The sequence below is a fragment of the Etheostoma cragini genome, chromosome 11, assembly GCF_013103735.1.
Source record: "Etheostoma cragini isolate CJK2018 chromosome 11, CSU_Ecrag_1.0, whole genome shotgun sequence".
NCBI classification, from domain to species: domain Eukaryota; kingdom Metazoa; phylum Chordata; class Actinopteri; order Perciformes; family Percidae; genus Etheostoma; species Etheostoma cragini.
This window is the reverse complement of record NC_048417.1, coordinates 4968046-4986469: the sequence shown is the minus strand read 5'-3', so window position 1 is coordinate 4986469 and position 18424 is coordinate 4968046. Positions and strand designations below refer to the sequence as shown.

Genomic DNA, 18424 nt, shown 5'->3' with positions numbered 1-18424 from the left:
ATAGATATATAGATATAGATATAATCAAAACAACCAACCAAATTGGTGGGCGGCCATCTGCCTCGACATGGAATCTGATGATTTCCATTAGACTCCAGAACCACTTATGCAAAACCTGACCCCTAAAAAACACAAACAGACACACACACACACACACACACACACACACTTAGAATAAGATAAATAAAAACTGATTTTGCAAATGAACCCTGTTGTTGTCTGATATTTTCATATAAATTGATATTGAATTATATTTGTAAGAAAACATTTCTGATCATTTAGTGAGTAAAATATCTAGTACACTGTTGGAAGCTTCTCTTTATGTTAGACAATAATGCATGTGTACAGTAACTGCATTTCCACCAGAGTGAAATAGTGCTGGATAATAACCCTTTAGCGCCCTGACTGCTCAGTAGGGTTCTATTGGATGTTGCTGGGTCAGGGATTTGCACAATAGAAGCCCTAGATACTTTTTTCACATTGAGCAAGTATAAAAGTAACGGTTACCACCGACAGGAATGCACAGCAGCCACAGCTCAGTCCTGACAGCCAACCAAATAAAATCATGACCATGGGCAAGGTAGGTACTGGGAAAGATCCATCCATAACAAAAAAATCAATTTCATTCTCACAATGAAAAACCCCTAATTGTCATTGGACAGTGATTAAAAAGCTTTTTGTATCTCAATGGAAATGTGCTCTCAGATTATCTTCTATGAGGACAGGAACTTCCAGGGTCGCCACTATGAGACCAGCAGTGACTGCCTTGAGCTGACCTCCTACCTGAGCAGGTGCCACTCCTGCAGGGTGGAGAGCGGCTGCTTCATGGTCTACGATCGCCCCAACTACATGGGAAACCAGTACTTTATGAGGAGGGGCGAGTACGCTGACTACATGAGCATGATGGGAATGTCAGACTGCATCAGGTCTTGCCGAACGATCCCCATGGTACAGTATGATATTCATTTTCTAGATATTTCCTTCAGATATCTTTGAAGGTTTTCCTGATCTTTTTCTTTCCTCAAATGTTTTCTCTACAGCATAGAGGATCCTACAAGATGAGGATCTACGAGAGGGAGAACTTCGGTGGTCAGATGCATGAGCTGAGCGACGACTGCGATAACATCCAAGACCGTTACCGTATGTCTGACTGCATGTCCTGCAACGTGATGGACGGCCACTGGCTGATGTACGAGCAGCCCCACTACAGAGGCAAGCAGATGTACCTGAGGCCCGGAGAGTACAGGAGCTTCAGGGACATGGGCATGAGTAGCATGAGGTTCATGAGCATAAGGCGTATTACTGATTCCTGCAACTAAATTTATTTTTTTACTAAATTCCATTAAAAGAAAAATTCCAACTCTGCTTTTTTGACCTTTTGTTTCACTCGTTGTTTTGGGGCCTGGGCACCACAGGAGGGGATGTCAATGAGGATGAGATGGGCATCAGTGTGTGTAACTGATCAATAGGCACATCCCTTTATGTGATTCAACTTTCATGCATGCAAGAACTGCGCAATAATAAAAATGAACGATTATTACTTGTACAATTTGTTTCAAGAGTCTTTTCATTTGTTTATGTTGATGGTATTAAATTCAAATGTATTTGGTTCTATTTGATTTAACAACATAATTTGATTTAGTTGATTGTTTGGGCTGCAAACAATTGAACCTATAGTGTACATCTTCTTCCATAAATGTAAAGGCAAGTGCTTAATTACTTCTAGGTGGGTAGGTAAATCATTACAATTATGATTTGTGGTTTTATTACAATGTTTGTGATTCTTGATCAAGTTATTAGGATCACATTCTTTTCTACTGTCTGTACATCTGCTATAACTGCTTGAAACGACCACAGAAGTATTAAGTATAAGAATCATTCGTCAGGGACTTAGCACCTGTGTGAAAATCCATCTTTCAGTTGCCACAAACAACATCCCGCTAGTGTGGAAAACATCTCATATTAGGCCCCTCCCCCCAAAAAAATGTCCCAAAGAATATATTGACTTTCGGCTAATAGCTCTTACATCTGTGATTATGAAGTCACTGGAAAAGATCGTGGTTCAACACCTTAACAAATATCTATGAAAGCAACAAGAACCCTTTCAAAAGGTCATGGTACGGAAAATGCAGTGGTTAAACTGGTGCCCCTTATCTCCAAACATCTTGACAAACCAAAAACATACGTTAGGGCTCTGTTTCTTGATTTTTCATCTGTGTTTAATACAATTCAACCTGATTTACTTTTATCAAAAATAATTCAGATTAATCCTAATCTTATTCTTTGGTATTTTCCATTTCTCACAAACAGGTTTCAGCTAGTCAAAGTACATGACACACTCTCTAAAATACTCAGACGACTCCACTCTTTTGACTCTGTCTACCAAATTGGATGACCCAACACTGTACCGGGGCAACATGGATTGGTTAGTGGAATGGTGTGATAAAATGCTCTCATTATTAACACTGTGAAGACAGAGGAAATCATGTTTGGAGCCCCTGAATTTTCAACTGCCCCCAGTGAAGATTCACAAATCAGTAATCAGTTAAGTCCCAATCTACAAATATCTGGATGTCACAATAGACGAAAATCTCTCATGGACCTCTTATGTAACAAAAATTCTGCAAAAAGATACAATAGTGTGTCTATTTTCTCCATAGATTGAGATCTTTTGGAACTAGAAGCCAATTAATTTCTTTGTTTTTCACATCAGTAATTCAGAGTATCATGCTCTACTGTAAATGAAGAAGAGGTCCAATCAGCCGGATTACCTAAAAGACATTTTTTTTTTTTTTTTAAGATTATTTTTTGGAGCTTTTCCCTTTATTATGAAGTGAAAGTGGATAGACATGAAAGGGGTAGAGAGATGGGGGGATTACACATAGCAAAGGGCCGTTGGATTCTAACCCGGGCCACTGCAGGACTCAGCCTATACGGGGCAAACACTCCCACTGGGTGAGCTAGAGGCCGCCCCTGGCTGCTGGAATTATCCGGCCTTCTTGTTTTTGGACAAAAAGGACAAGTCTGCCCTGCCCTGCGTCAAAAACATGTTTAACCATGTTTTTAGTGATGGAACAGAAAACTTCTTATTGGACAGTCAGTCTAGCTAGATGTCTGGTAGTACCCTGCGGAGATCTGAGGAGCAGTTAACCATAGTCCTCAGAAATCCGGAGTTTAGAATCCAACACAAAGAAAGCGGAAGGTAACGGACATTCGGCCAAAAAGAGGCAGATCAGCTGGAAGTTCCTGTGGCACCGGAGCAATACCAGAAGTGGCAAACATACGACCCCCCTACATGTTTGTTTACATGCATCCCAGAGTAGCATAATTCCAGTTTACGATTTCCAGGATTTCAGCTTTAAAAAAGTGAGATCAAGCTATAATAGCCGCTTCCAGCAACAATTTAGCAAAATGACCACCATTCAACTCAAGAAACAAATATCACATAACTGAAGCTGTTCAGTTAAGGTAAATTAAGCTAAATAAAAACCGCATAGTTCCCCTTTAAGGAAAATTCTGTTTAGATGTTGTGACCCAGTTGGTATATTGGTAAGCAACTCAAAACTATAGGCTTCTATAGTAGGTTGCTGGGTCAGGACTTTGAACAAAAGTGGGGCACACAGTCTTTGTCTCTGGGCAGGTATAAATGTAACTTGTTCTGACAGGCACAGTATCAGTTCAAAAACCGTTCTGAGAGATCTGAGGAATCACCGCAATCAACATGGGCAAGGTAGGAAAATATATGTATATCCCCAGTACAGACCAAAAGTTTGGTTACATATTCTTATTCAATGCATTTCCTTTATTTTCATGACTATTTACATTGTAAATTCTCACTGAAGGCAACAGACTATGAATGAACACATATGGAGTTATGTACTCAACAAAAAAAGTGTGAAATAACTGAAAACATATCTTATATTCTAGTTTCTTCAAAGTAGCCACCCTTTGCTCTGATTACTGCTTTGCACACTCTTGGCATTCTCTTGATGAGCTTCAAGAGGTTGTCACCTGAAATGGTTTCCCAACAGTCTTGAAGGAGTTCCCAGAGATTCTAAGCACTTGTTGGCCCTTTTGCCTTCACTCTGCGGTCCAGCTCGCCCCAAAACATCTCAATTGGGTTCAGGTCTGGTGACTGTGTAAGCGCAGCACTCCATCACTTTCCCTCTTGGTCAAAAAGCCCTTACAGGGCCTGGAGGTGTGTTTGGGGTCATTGTCCTGTTGAAAAATAAATGATGGAATGGGGATGGAATGGGATGGAATGCCGCTGCAGGAAGCTGTGGTACCCATGCTGGTTCAGTATGCCTTCAATTTTTAATAAATCCCCAACATTGTCACCAGCAAAGCTCCCTCACACCATCAGACCTCCTCCTCTGTGCTTCACGGTGGGAACCAGGCATGTAGAATCCATCTGGTCACCTTTTCTCCGTCACACAAAGACACAGCGTTTGGAACTATATCTTATATCTTATAAGATCTTATCTTTGAGATCTTAGTTTGGAACTAAGATCTCAATTTGGACTCATCAGACCAAAGCCGAGATTTGTCCATTCCTTGTGATACTTGGCCCACACAAATCTCTTCTGCTTGTTGCCTCTCCTTAGTGGTGGTTTCCTAGCTAACATTTGACCATGAAGGCCTGATTCGTGCAGTCTCCTTAACAGTTGTTCTAGAAATGTGTCTGCTGCTAGAACTCTGTGTGGTATTAATCTGGTCTCTAATCTGAATTTGCTGTTAACTCGCAATTTCTGAGGCTGGTGACTCAGATGAACTTATCCTCACCAGCAGAGGTGACTCTTGGTCTTCCTTTCCTGGGGCGGTCCTCATGTGAGCCAGTTTTGTTGTAGTGCTTGATGGTTTTTGCGAGTGCACTTGGTGACACGTTCAAAGTTTTTTCAGTTTTGACTGACTGACCTTCATTTCTTAAAGTAATGATGGCAATTCATTTCTCTTTACTTAGCTTTACTTACTTTAACTTGGTTCTTGCCATGACATGAATTCTAACATGGTCCCAACCCCATTAATAAGGCAAGAAATTCCACTAATTAACCCTGACAAGGCCCACCTGTGAAGGGAAAACCATTTCAGGGACTACCTCATAAAGCTCATTGAGAGAACACCAAGGGTTTGCAGCACTATCAAAAAAGTAAAGGGTGGCTACTTTGAAGAAACTATAATCTAACACCTATTTAATAGTTATTTCACACTTTTTTGTTAAGTACATAATTCCTTATGTGTTCGTTCATAGTTTTGATGCCTTCAGTGAGAATCTACAATGTAAATAGTCGTGAAAATAAAGAAAATGCATTGAATGAGAAGTTGTGTCCAAACCTTTGGCCTGCACTGTATTATAGTATTCAAAAATAAAAAATATAAATGAAGTCATTGTTAATTATCCTACAAATATTTAGGGGACATACATAATTATGTCTTTGTTAAAACTCTTCAAAACTTGTTCAGGTCATCTTCTACGAGGAGAGGAACTTCCAGGGTCGTTCCTATGAGTGCATGAGCGACTGCGCTGACATGTCCTCCTACCTGAGCAGGTGCCAGTCCTGCAGGGTGGAGAGCGGCTGCTTCATGGTCTACGACCGCACCAACTACATGGGAAACCAGTACTTCATGAGGAGGGGAGAGTACGCTGACTACATGAGCATGATGGGAATGAGCGGTGGTATCAGGTCTTGCCGTATGATCCCCATGGTAGGTATAAAACACACCCATTAAAAAGGTGAAGTTTGAGTGATAGCTTTTTAACTCTGGAAAAGCATGCATCATACTATGATTTTATGCGTGACAACTCTCATAAAACCTATTACTAAAACATTTATTTGTTTTTGTTCTCTCCAAAAAACAGCACAGAGGTCAATTCAGGATGAAGATCTATGAGAGGGAGAACTTCGGTGGTCAGAGTTATGAGCTGATGGACGACTGCGACAACATCATGGACCGTTACCGTATGAACGACTGCCAGTCCTGCCAAGTGATGGACGGCCACTGGCTGATGTACGAGCAGCCCCACTACAGAGGCAGGATGATGTACATGAGGCCCGGAGAGTACAGGAGCTTCAGGGACATGGGCATGAGTGGCATGAGGTGGATGAGCATGAGGCGTATCATGGACATGTGCTAATTGTACATTTTGTCTTCAATAAATGATGTAATTTTCTAAACTCTGGTGTGACTGTATTTAATTAAATCAGTATAACCTTTCTAGAAATGCATTACTAATTACAAATATTTGATCAAATTGATAGATGATTGTTTATTTGGCATTTAAATCCTCCACCATTGTATTCACCATATACAGTTGTGTTTAGAATAATAGTGTGGGATTGAGGTCCCATAAAGCAACATGACCTCTTTAAGTATTTTGATGTCTTGAAACTGATCCATGATTCCTGGTATGCGATAAATAGGACCAACACCACAGAATGAAAAACATCCCTATAACATGATTATTACACCACCATGCTTTACTGTCTTCCCACTGTACTGTTCCTTGAATATAGTGTTGTCGGACAAACTGTTTTTGGCCCACAGACCCAAAAAGAACAGTTTTGCTCTCATCAGTCCACAGAATTTTGCACCATTTCTTCTTTGGCCAGTCACTATGTCCTTTGGCAAATTTCAACCTATTCAGTACATGTCTTTTTTCCAGCAGTGGGACTTTGTGGGGACTTTTAGCTGATAGCTTTACTTCACATGAATTGATCGTAACAGTACTCACAGGTAGCTTTAAGTCTGCTTTGATTTTCCTGGAGCTGATCATTGGTTGAGCCTTGGCCATTTTGGCTATTTTTCCATCCATTCAAATGATAGTTGACCGTTTTTTCTCACGTCGTTTAGGCTTTGGATGCCATTTTAAATCATTTTGGCTGAGCAGCCTATACTTTTCTGCACTTCTTTATATGTTTCTCCCTCTCCAATCAACTTTTTAATCAAAGTCCGCTGTTCCTCAGAGCAATGTCTGGAACGACACATTTTGTATTTCAGTGTGAAATGCACTAAAACCAGCATGCACATTTGCTTCCTTCCTTCCTCAAATGTGGGCCACAATTGACACCTGTTTCTTCACAGAATCAATCACCTCACTAATTGAACAAAACAATGCTTTTATTTTGAACATGCACCTTTCAATTACAGAGTCAATTACACAGAATGAGCAGCATTCTTCTGCACCGGATGCTGCAAAACCTCTTGCCAGAGGGCAGCACAGAAAACAGTCGAAGAAGGGGATGGGTGGGATTTTTGTGATGTTTTGAGCCCGGTTCAGACAGCATTTGTGTGCAAGATCCTGGAAGGCAGTGACGACCCGATGATCATTTCCGCTGTCCACTCCACTCTCCAAACAGATCTTTAGGCTGAGGCTTTGCAGTCCCCAAACCAGACCGAGATTTAGCTGGTCAGCATGCATTCTATATTGCTTTTGTATAAAATTGTGAGGATGGGAGGGGGAAGGTTTGTTCTTCTCATCCGAGTTGCTGTGTGTTGAGAAACCCTGACAGTGTCAGCTCCAACAGTTGCTCCATTCACTTATATGACTTGTAATAACATAGGAAAGAGAGTCAGGATGGAAAGAATAATTGTTTAAAGGTTTGTTCACACAGATTAGGAAGACAATAATAAAATTGATGATACAAATAAAACAAATGTGAGAGGCTTTCTTCAGAGTTCTCAGAAGAACTAACATTCACAACAGCAACTTTCCCTCTTGAGCATTTATCTTGGCAACTTGAACGGCTTGGGTGAGGACGCTGATGGGTCTCAGGGGCCTCAGAGAGAGCTTGGATTATGCGATTGGGGTCTTGTGGGTAGATTCCACTGACCCTGAAACCTGCCTGTGCACTCTGTGGTGTTGCTGCAACCTTCCAGGCTTTTCAGAGCAGGGGGAAGACGAGGGGTTTCTGCAGCTTCTTTCCATCATTCTCTTTGGTGTAGACCCAACCTGGCGGGTTCCAATGGTGTTTGAAGATTTTAAAGAATTCCCAGTCAGCTGGCTGGAGAATGTGTGTTGCATGTGGAAAAAAAAGAAACGACATGCAGGTTTTTGTTTCTTATGAGTGAAGGAAGTCTAGCTGGATGTAGACAGGTGTCTTCTTTGGACATGTGGGCTAAAAAACGCTTTCCCCACTCCAAAAACTCAAGAGGTGATCAATCCATTGTCTGATACTCTTACAAGGGTGATGTTCTTTAAAAAATCCCTGGAACCTTGACCTGCCTTTTTAAAGGGGCAAGGACTTTTATTCCATTGGCTTCTGCAAAATTGGCGGCAAGAATTTGTATCTCTGGGTTTCTCACAAGAAACCCTCTCTTGCTCAGATCCTTGATTAGCTCTGCTATCCGGGCCTCATCTTTTTGGGGAACGCGGGATTTGCCTCTAGCAATTTGCTTATGGCCCTTTACAACTCCCTAAACTTGCGTTTGTTCTTTTCCCTGTGCGGTCCTTTTTGCTGTCTTCATGCATCTACCTTTCTGTCTCACTGGTGCCATTCTACTGTGCAATAGATTAATCAAGATTAGTTAAGGATGGGTTAAGAGGTCAAGGCTAGAGTTGGGTTACTGTATTAGTGTAAACCTATTGTTTTTTGCTAGCATTACAGGATGGAGGGACAAGAAGTCAGCCACAACATTATAGCTCCCAAGCCGATGTTTTTTGTCGTGGCAGAAGATTTTCCTCTGCGCAGACAGGAAGGTCTCCAGCAATTGAGCAGCTTTCTGGCCATTCTCAGGGTCATGATCTTTCACACACTCTCTTACTTCTGGAGATGATGCGAAGGATCAGAACTTCTTGTTCCACTGTGTTCCAAGCAGGCTTTACCCATTTCTTGGACAGATGTTTCAGTAGATGATTAAGCTCTTGAAGAGTCTCCCTGCAAAGAATGTCTGGCTCCTGAAACCATTGACGATACATTTGTTTTCTACATCCGTAGACTATGACTAACCGCTCAAATTTTGTTAGATATTGTTCATTGTCATCTCTGTCTTCCAATCCGAAAATGATCACTCTGTTCCAGGTTGCTGGCCCCTCCGGGAGGTGGATTGTAGATTGTAGAGGGCAATGAATCAGCAGCTGGAAGCCTCAATGATCCACTCCTTTTGTCTAAGCCACTAGGCTCTGAACTCTCTCTGACTGCTCGCCGCCTCTATCTCATCGCTCAGTTGGTTCAGCTGTACCTGCAAACTTCTCTCTTCTTCCTGCTTGGAGGCTTCTCTCTCCTGTGCTTTCATCTGCCTCTGAATCTAGGCGTACAGCTGATTGAAGCCTTCTTGGTCCGGACCCCGGTGACCACCATTGTCTCCACCCAGGGTCTGGTACTCCAAGGCCCCCTGGTCGTTTAGAAGCACCCATGGGTCATACTGTGAGGCTTTCCCCTGGTCACTCTTCATGGTCTTCTTCTCGCTCTTGGTGTTGGGGCAACTTGGCTTTTTCACGTTCTCCAGCTTCAGAGACAGAAAAAAAAAGAAATCCCACGACTGCCACCAAATGTCCATCCACCCTCCTAATGCCAAAGCATTATATTTTATATCATTCACTGCAACTATCTTACCAATTGTTCTACACCTTAGGTGTGCCTAGTCGCTCATGACCTAATCAGGCAAACCTGGATACACTCTCCTTAATTGAGCTGCTGAGCAGCTGATCTTCCCCCCACATCACTGGCAGAACCATAGTGAAATACTATGAACTCATAAACCAAACCGGCATATGTCAAATAATAGTAAAAAAAAAAAAAAAACTAAAACATTACACTGAAATTAAAGATTAAGCAAACACAAAACATTGTTAATTTTGGGAACATAGGCTAGTGAAAAGTGAGAAAAGCAGGTTTTTCACACAGAAAATCAGTTGTGTGGTTCATGTGTAAAAGGGAAATTGGACAATGTCGGGACCTAATTCCTCATGCATTGTCCATACTTCATATGTGAAATGACTGTAGACTCTCAGCTTGTTACCAGCTTGTTCAAGCTCATCATTGAAGCTATATGTTACACTATATTCTCTGGAAGGTGCAGATACTCAGGGGAGCATTGGACAGCCTGGAGCATTGAACCAAGGAGAAGACGCTGGAGCAGGGAGCGGAAACAAAGACAGGCTGACGCACCAAGAGGCTAAGCCAGATGACCAGAGAAGGGAACCAGGAGTTGAGGCGTGACTGGAGCAACGATCAAGCAAAGATTGGTTGAAGAGCCGGGGTTGATATACTGTTGTTGATTGAAGACGGAAGGCAGGTGTGAGTGGCAGGAGTAGGTGATTGTGGATGTGACTCAGGTGTGCGTTGTCAGCTGGCTTCAGCAGTATAGGGAGAGTGAGGAAAAAAGAAAACAGCAGGAACAAACACAACTCAAAAAAATTCCCCATCCATACCACTATATATTTGTTTTCACGTTGAATTATTTAAACCCTAGACCTCATGTGGAATTTGATGTATAGTGCATCAGAATCTCACCACAGTATTTTGTATCTTTGACACTACCACTAGAATTTAGATTTAAGTTGACCAAAACCAAATCCATGTCAAATCCATTTACAGTGTAATACACTTTCAGACCGAGAGTTTGCCACCTTCCCAAAATATCTTAGTAAAGTAGACTACCTAGTAATCCACCTACCTTCATGATGAGGCTAACTCTGCTTTATATGGTTTAAAACACACTTGTGTAAACAACTGTATTTGTTAACTCCTCCTGTGGGCACATGTAATTTATTTATTTCAAGACAAGGACAACGCACAATAAAACTTTAATCTTGTACAACGAGATAATATGTGTTGTGCCAGGTTCTAGCAGATTGCTGTTTTTCACTGTAGTACCCAGATAATGAACAGATAATGGATGAAAATAAAACAGTCTTAATAATACAAAATATGTCTTTAAGTTACAGTTGTTGATGAATAGTATACATTAATACCCACTTAAATTGAACTTGTACCATAACTTTTCTGCTAACGTCTAAAAGACATTTCTATTGAGGTTGGCTTGGTACCTTTTTCTGACTGAACACGTTCTTCTTTCTTCTTTTACTTTCAATTAAGATCAGCACTAAAGGCATACGGTGTCCCCTTGCAGAGGCCTTTGCCCATTCATCCTATCGAAAAGATATTTACTGTGCAGCATTAAAACTGGGGTATGGTGTCTAGGCTTTATCAGTTCTCAGTGATATCTGGTCGCTCTGCCCTTTTGAGAGGATCTGGGTACGCGAGGGACCAGGCCTGAGTATCAATCTCACCCCTGTGAAGTTGCACCACATGAAAATAATTAACAGCCCTTTATGCACTTTCTGCCCAACAAAAGCTCAAGGTACTGTACATATCTACACATGTTCTGGGAGTGCTTTCCCGTTGGTCAGTTCTGGAACAACATTGCAACCAAAATGTCTGCCTTGATTAATGTTACTGTGCCTGTAACTGTCAATGTTTTGATTTTGAATGATCTGTCAGCCTTTCAGCTCTCTGGGACTCAGAAACAAGTTGTGTTTGCTGGACTTACAGTGGCGAAGAGAATAATTGCAACCCGTTGGAAACCACCTCACAACTTTCCTATCCGTGCACGGACCCTCTCTTTCTTGGATGTAGTGTATCTGGAACTCTCGGCGGCGCAAATTCATGGACCACCAGGAAAGACCCTGGACACTTGCCGCAACATCACCGACTCCTTGAGGTTTGGGCTGTAGCACGAGCCTTGACCTCAACCCGCGCATGTGATTGGTCCTTTGTCTTGTGTCTATATCTGTGTATGTGTGTGTGTGTCTGTTTATGCATGTGTTTGTGTGTCTTTTCCAGCATGTCTTGTTCTGTGTCCTTCCATCCCAGCTTTTCAATATTTTTCTGATGTCTAAATATATATATATAGACTTTTCTGCTAACAAAATTGGAAAACTTTGGAAATTTGGTAAGACACAGGGTTTACGTTGTTAGTTATTTTGTATGTTTATACTACAGACATGACTCTACAAACAGCTGCATAAACAAGTGCATTATACACTAAAGGAAAATCATGTCTGTAAATTGTCCACTTACCAATGAGAGGGACATACAATGTGTAAGAGCTACTATTGTTTGTTATTCAGTATTGTAACTACAAAATTTGTTCATTGTATTGATTGCATTCCCTATGGAAAAATCCATTCTACAGTCTTCTGGGGGGTCCAGTCACATGGAAATGTGATAAATGCCCCTGAGCACTGTATAGGCCTCTATACCATGTCGCTTGGTCAGGGATTTACACAATGGGAGCCACAGATCCTGTGGGTTTGGTCAGGTATAAAAGTAACAGTTAAAACAGGACCAACATCACTGTGCCAACAACATAGTTCTCTGAACTACTAACACCACAATCATGACCATGGGCAAGGTAAGCACATTCCCCTTACTAATGATATTGATTATCAATTATATCATATTTTCAGCCTTAATCCCTATTGCTTACCTGTTGTCTTTTTTTAGATCATCTTCTATGAGGACAGGAACTTCCAGGGTCGTTCCTATGAGTGCATGAGCGACTGCTCTGACATGTCCTCCTACCTGAGCAGGTGCCACTCCTGCAAGGTGGAGAGCGGCTGCTTCATGGTCTATGACCGTCCCAACTACATGGGAAACCAGTACTTCATGAAGAGGGGGGAGTACGCTGACTACATGAGCATGATGGGAATGAGAGACTGCATCAGGTCTTGCCGTATGATCCCCATGGTAGGTATAACATGGCATCCGTGATACTATTGTTCTACTACAGGTGACAACCAGCACTAAACCTAATGTGAAGAAATTAATTGGTTTTATCTTTTTTTCAAAAAACAGCACAGAGGTCAGTTCAGAATGAAGATCTATGAGAGGGAGAACTTTGGTGGTCAGAGTCACGAGCTGATGGACGACTGCGACAACATCATGGACCGTTACCGTATGAACGACTGCCAGTCCTGCCACGTGATGGACGGCCACTGGCTGATGTACGAGCAGCCCCACTACAGAGGCAGGCAGATGTACATGAGGCCCGGAGAGTACAGGAGCTTCAGGGACATGGGCATGAGCGGCATGAGGTTCATGAGCATGAAGCGTATCATGGACATGTAAAAGCAATTTTTAAACCGTAAATATGTCTAAATAAGCCAAAATAATAAAACTTTTTTGACAAAATATTTCTACCTGTTACCCTTGATTTAATATGAATTTAAGACATGATTGGGCAGCAATTCCTGTATTATGCGCCCGGGCATTCCAGTGATTTTTAGCGCACATGACACACATGACATACTTGGCATGTTTTTATATCTTTTTGCATCAGAAAAAATCTTTCAATTATGTGAAACATACCAGATGGTGTTGTGATACAGTACTTGGTCCACACAGTACATAGACAGAATGACAGGTTGTACACTTGCTGGTTACTAACGCTTTGCAAGTTACAAATAAACAAGGATAACAATAGTTACCATCCTTTGGGAATTTTTTGGGGCTTAAAAGTCATCCCTACTTTTGAGTGTCACAATTTATGATATTATAATTATAATTTGAAGTATGATGAAGATAAAAGATGTATTTTAATGGGATCAATTTTGTTTAACTGCCATACGGTAAAGTTACACCATAACAGATTTGCAAGTGGTGCACAACACATTTTTCAGTTAATTTGGATTTTCTATGCCGTAAACACAAGGCCACTGCTTGGTCATGCAGCAAGCTGCCATGCAGTGTCTACATAAAGCTGTGGCGGACGCTCTGTGCCAGGGATGGTTGACACTGCAACAAAGTCCAGCCAAACTAAAAGTTGAGGATAGTTTAACAACGTCAATAACAGAGACTACCCACAGCCAATCAGTAACACAGTCCTGGGATTCCTGTGACATATAGACCTACGTTTACTAAGAATTTTTTCCTGCTTGAAACGCAACACAAAAATTTAATTATTGCGGCGAGCAGCACCTTGCTGCTGCTTGATGCTTTTTCGAGATTAGGAAGACAACTGACCCAACACACTTGACATACTGTATATAAGGTATATTATTGTAAAGATAATCAGGGTTATAACAACTTGTTCTTGAATTTTAACAAAACGTGTGTAAGTGTTATAATAACATAAGTCATGTTAAGGGTCATAATACGTTTTGTATTATTGGCATATCATATCACTAGCAGAGCATACAGATCAATGCTTTTAAAGCTCTTACTGTTTAGAGGAGGATTAAAAACATTTTTTTTAGAGATTGTTTTTTGGGGGTTTATTCCCTTTATTCATAGTGACAGTGGATAGACAGGAAAAGCGGGAGAGAGATGGGGGATAAATTTGACTTGACCTTTACTGTAGTGCCATTGTTGGTTCAAAACTGCACCTCACCAACACTTTATTTACATTGTCCAGTGAATGAATCCAAAAGCTTTTGTTGACCCTGGGCCTTTGCAAACTTTTTGTCAGGCACCACCATCAGTCCACCCAAAATATAAAATATAATTGGAAACAAGAAACGTACGGAGCACGATTATGCTAACCTGGTCCAACCAGACTCTGGATAGTTGTACAATTGGATCTGCCCAGAGCGACTATGGATATGCCATTACTAATTGCCAACGTTTGGTCGTGACATATGTCATGCACATGTGCAACAACAGGGAAGACCAAAAAGGCTTACATTTAGCATTAGCATCACTAGCATTAGCCTTAGCCAACACCTTCACCACTAATGGAGCGAGTTGGAAAATCAAACTTTTCCCAAACCCCGTGGGGAGGAAGGCCATGACATCATGGCCACCAACAAAACTCAGCAAAGATTGTTCTTGCTCGGGCTTTAACTTCCGGAATTTTTGGCAGCGTTGCCACAATGGACCGAATGGCTTTGCTTGCATCTTTCTCAGCTGCTGTTACGGAAATACAACTCTAACGCACGGCCTCAACGCCCCTTCTGTTCGCTGATTGGACCGCCAACGATTTGGCTGGAGAAAACCCAAGAATATACCACTAACCCAGATGTAGTACTGAATGAAAATGAAAATTAGGCGAAGTACATAGGAGGGTGGTGCCAGGCTACGATTATGCAACCTTTTGGCTCGTTGCTATGAAATTTACTGAGCACCTTCATGCTCGAATATATGAACCCTTTTGATTTAAAAACTACTTTAAATATGTAATTACAGCAACATTTATCTCATATTTACAGCAAAACCCACCACCATGTTGTCTGCTTCTTTGATTCTCGTATTAGCTACTGTTATGTTTTTTGTATTTTCCTTACATTGTTAAAACCTGTATAGAGTATGCATCAGGCTGCTCATAATCCCATTGCTTTTGTTGTCTCAATTTGTTTCTTAAGTTACATGGCAGTTTGCTCTTTGGACCACCCAATAGCCTGGTGTTTGTCTTCCTGGACCACACTGCCTATAGCTGACAGTCAGTTTGTAAATGATTTTAGTTGTAACTCTCAGATACATCAACCCAAAAGCAAAAATTACCATACCAACAACACATTAACTCAACATCTTAAAGCGATCATTTGACTTAAATGAGATTTTCCAAAACAAACAATTCCTCAAATATTCTGTTACCCTAATTAATGTACATATCACAGTGATTATTTTCTCTAGTTGGTCATTTTTAGATTATCTGGCTCAATATGTTTTATTCAAAGTACATGACCAAAAAAATCATATTCTTCAATATCTTCTATTCATATTTTTGGAAGTTAGATTTTCTAAAGTTTTACAAAAATAGGTCCTTGATAGTAAACAGTGAAATAAGTGAATCAAAGTCTTATTTTTATCCTTTTTTAAAAAGGTACTTGTATTGTAAAGCATATCCTGCTTTAATCTTTAATCTTTTTTTTAATTGCCGATTTCTGGTAGGGTTCTGGGTCATTTTGTTCTCTTTGTGTTAGGAATGATTTCTGTAAAGAGAGAAATGGCATTTCGAAAGATGGCATGAGACATAGTACCTGAAAAAAATATACATATACTTCTGCTTTCTGTTGGCTCCAATAGTGAGTTGCTGAGTAAGGGGGCTCTCTGAGGGGGAGCAACACTCATTCTTTACATGTGGTCGTGTATAAAAGGAAAGGGTTGAACCAGGTAGGAAGGCAGTTCAGGGGCAACAGCACATCTACAGCAAACATGACCAACAGCAGCATGAACATGAGGGGAAAGGTACTTTTAAAAATCTTTTTTGTACTTAGCATTAATTATTGTTTCCAAAAAAGGATCACCAAATTCACCTTGCTGTGTTTTTTCTAACAATTTTTCTAGATCATCTTCTACGAGGAGAGGAACTTCCAGGGTCGTCACTATGAGTGCATGAGCGACTGCGCTGACATGACCTCCTACCTGAGCAGGTGCCACTCCTGCAGGGTGGAGAGCGGCTGCTTCATGGTCTACGACCGCCCCAACTACATGGGAAACCAGTACTTCATGAAGAGGGGGGAGTACGCTGACTACATGAGCATGATGGGAATGAGAGACAGCATCAGGTCTTGCCGTATGATCCCCATGGTAGGCATCCATCGTACTGATTCTACTACGGGTGACAACCCCCACAAAACTTGATATTAAGACATTAATGTGTTTATCCTTTCTCCAAAAAACAGCACAGAGGTCAGTTCAGGATGAAGATCTATGAGAGGGAGAACTTCGTTGGTCAGCATTACGAGATGATGGACGACTGCGACAACATCATGGACCGTTACCGTATGAACGACTGCCAGTCCTGCCACGTGATGGACGGCCACTGGCTGATGTACGAGCAGCCCCACTACAGAGGCAGGATGATGTACATGAGGCCCGGAGAGTACAGGAGCTTCAGGGACATGGGCATGAGTGGCATGAGGTGGATGAGCATGAGGCGTATCACTGATTCCTGCTACTAAATGTTCACTGAATGTGTCAAATGCCAATAAATAAATAATGTCTGGTCTATTTTAACTTTTGTCAAGCTTTTTATCTAACTCTCACAATGAAATAATATGCAGTATTATACATTATTGTACAAACAATTTTCATTGAAAATAAAATGTTTTACATCTAGTGGGAAAATTGACTCTACAGTATATATTACTGTTGAAAACCTCTTAAGAAAGGCTTGAAAATCCATGCATTTTGGTCTAAACGTTATACCCAAATAACAAGTGGTACAGCTCCTATATACTTTGGCAACTGGGATGTGCCTGATGTCATTGTAAAGAAGACAATCTCAAGTTTCTGTTAAGTGTCTGAGGCTAGAATGGAGGTTTTTTATTTCCGTCCAAGTCATGCCTTTGTAAAATAATTTAATACACTGTTACAAACACATCTGGTGAGATACAGACCACACAATCCCATAGCCACATGCCTCAGCTTACCCCGGAAGCCAATAGACTCAAAATAGGATTTTATATGAATTTCTTTCTACAGATATATCTGTGTGTTTTTTCAATTTCCATTTGAATATTGCAAAGAAAAAAGCCAACAAAGTGCAAAATACAAAACTCAAATACACAAACACACCCACACACATACTTGAAATAACTATATACATAAATATATAGAAATACGTAATTATAAATTGTTCAGGATGTGAAATAGGTCAAAAGAGGCCCTGGTTTTGCTTTGACACAGCTTTGCCATCATAGGGTTAAAATTGCCTTGTAGAGTTGGGTGTCTATGGATTTCTTCTTATTGGCTAAAAAGATAGTAGGTGTCTCGTAACAACTAGTTTTAACTGGTCCATGCAAATGTCAATCTACCGCATGTGGGTCTGGCATCCGTCAGTTATGTTTTGTTTTCCCCAGGGCTCTTCCACGTAGGGTTTCATATTTTTTCCAAAAATTTTATGAACCAGATCCCGGGAATCCCGAGAAATAGCTTTTTTTAATTTAGTTATTTATTTTAGGCCAAGTAATGTATCTATCATTCAAATATGCATTCCAAAATCACAAAGTGACATTTCTTTTTTAATTTGTATTATTATTTGGGCAAAAGAACACAGTTTATATCCATCATCAACACAGTTTGCAATGATCAATTCTGTAGCATGATCAAGTGAGCTGCATCGGTGACATCTGCTGCAGCACTGATTATGAAAAGCCAGGTGGGATGTCAATGACTTGTCCTCTGAAAATCTAGGCAACCCGTAGAAAACCAATGTTTTACAGAACTCCGTTATACAAACTAAAGAGATGAGCTAAAGTAAACCATTAAATGATTCCTAAACAATTCTATCCATCAAAATCCAGTCTGTGGCTGTTAAAATTTGTATGCGGCTGCAAACAGGATTAATCACTCGAAGTTAACTAAAATATTTCTTTATTAGGGCAGGCACATTTCTCTTTTTAACACATAGAAGTTCAGCTAAAAGAAAACGACATGCAGAAATGCACAGAGTATATGTACAAAGCATATACAGTGGGTACGGAAAGTATTCAGACCCCTTTAAATTTTTCACTCTTTGTTTCATTGCAGCCATTTTCCAA

General features: G+C 40.8%; 3 protein-coding genes across 13 annotated transcripts in view; all 3 read left to right on the top strand.

Moving 5' to 3' along the window:
* Positions 1-18424, top strand: part of LOC117953130 (gamma-crystallin M3-like) — a 26058-nt gene that overhangs the window by 6716 nt on the left and 918 nt on the right. The window contains exons 1-4 of one of the 5 annotated variants that reach the window (XM_034885949.1): positions 526-580; positions 5461-5703; positions 5858-6124; positions 6400-6404. In XM_034885949.1, coding sequence (XP_034741840.1) covers positions 566-580; positions 5461-5703; positions 5858-6124; positions 6400-6404 — 530 coding nt within the window. In that variant the 5' untranslated portion in view covers positions 526-565. Of the gene's footprint in view, positions 1-525; positions 581-3576; positions 3731-5460; positions 5704-5857; positions 6174-6399; positions 6405-18424 lie in introns of those variants that run through there. The other 4 variants (XM_034885951.1, XM_034885952.1, XM_034885950.1 and 1 more) reach the window with 4 other exon arrangements.
* LOC117953129 (gamma-crystallin M3-like) lies at positions 373-1327 on the top strand. Of its 2 annotated transcripts, XM_034885948.1 has the most exons (3): positions 373-580; positions 706-948; positions 1041-1327. In XM_034885948.1, exons 1-3 carry the CDS (start codon positions 566-568, stop codon positions 1317-1319), a joined length of 537 nt encoding a protein of 178 aa, XP_034741839.1. In that variant the 5' UTR covers positions 373-565; the 3' UTR covers positions 1320-1327. The 2 variants fall into 2 exon arrangements, with proteins under 2 accessions (XP_034741839.1, XP_034741838.1); XM_034885947.1 differs by lacking the exon at positions 373-580 and having other exon boundaries at positions 673-948.
* Positions 529-16895, top strand: LOC117953127 (gamma-crystallin M3-like). 6 transcript variants are annotated; one of them, XM_034885941.1, is made up of 4 exons: positions 529-580; positions 12447-12689; positions 12798-13051; positions 16819-16895. In XM_034885941.1, the coding sequence occupies exons 1-4, from the start codon at positions 566-568 to the stop codon at positions 16841-16843; spliced, it is 537 nt and encodes a 178-aa protein (XP_034741832.1). In that variant the 5' UTR covers positions 529-565; the 3' UTR covers positions 16844-16895. The 6 variants fall into 6 exon arrangements, with proteins under 6 accessions (XP_034741832.1, XP_034741834.1, XP_034741830.1 ...); XM_034885942.1 differs by lacking the exon at positions 529-580 and adding an exon at positions 12207-12354; XM_034885943.1 differs by lacking the exon at positions 16819-16895 and having other exon boundaries at positions 12798-13135.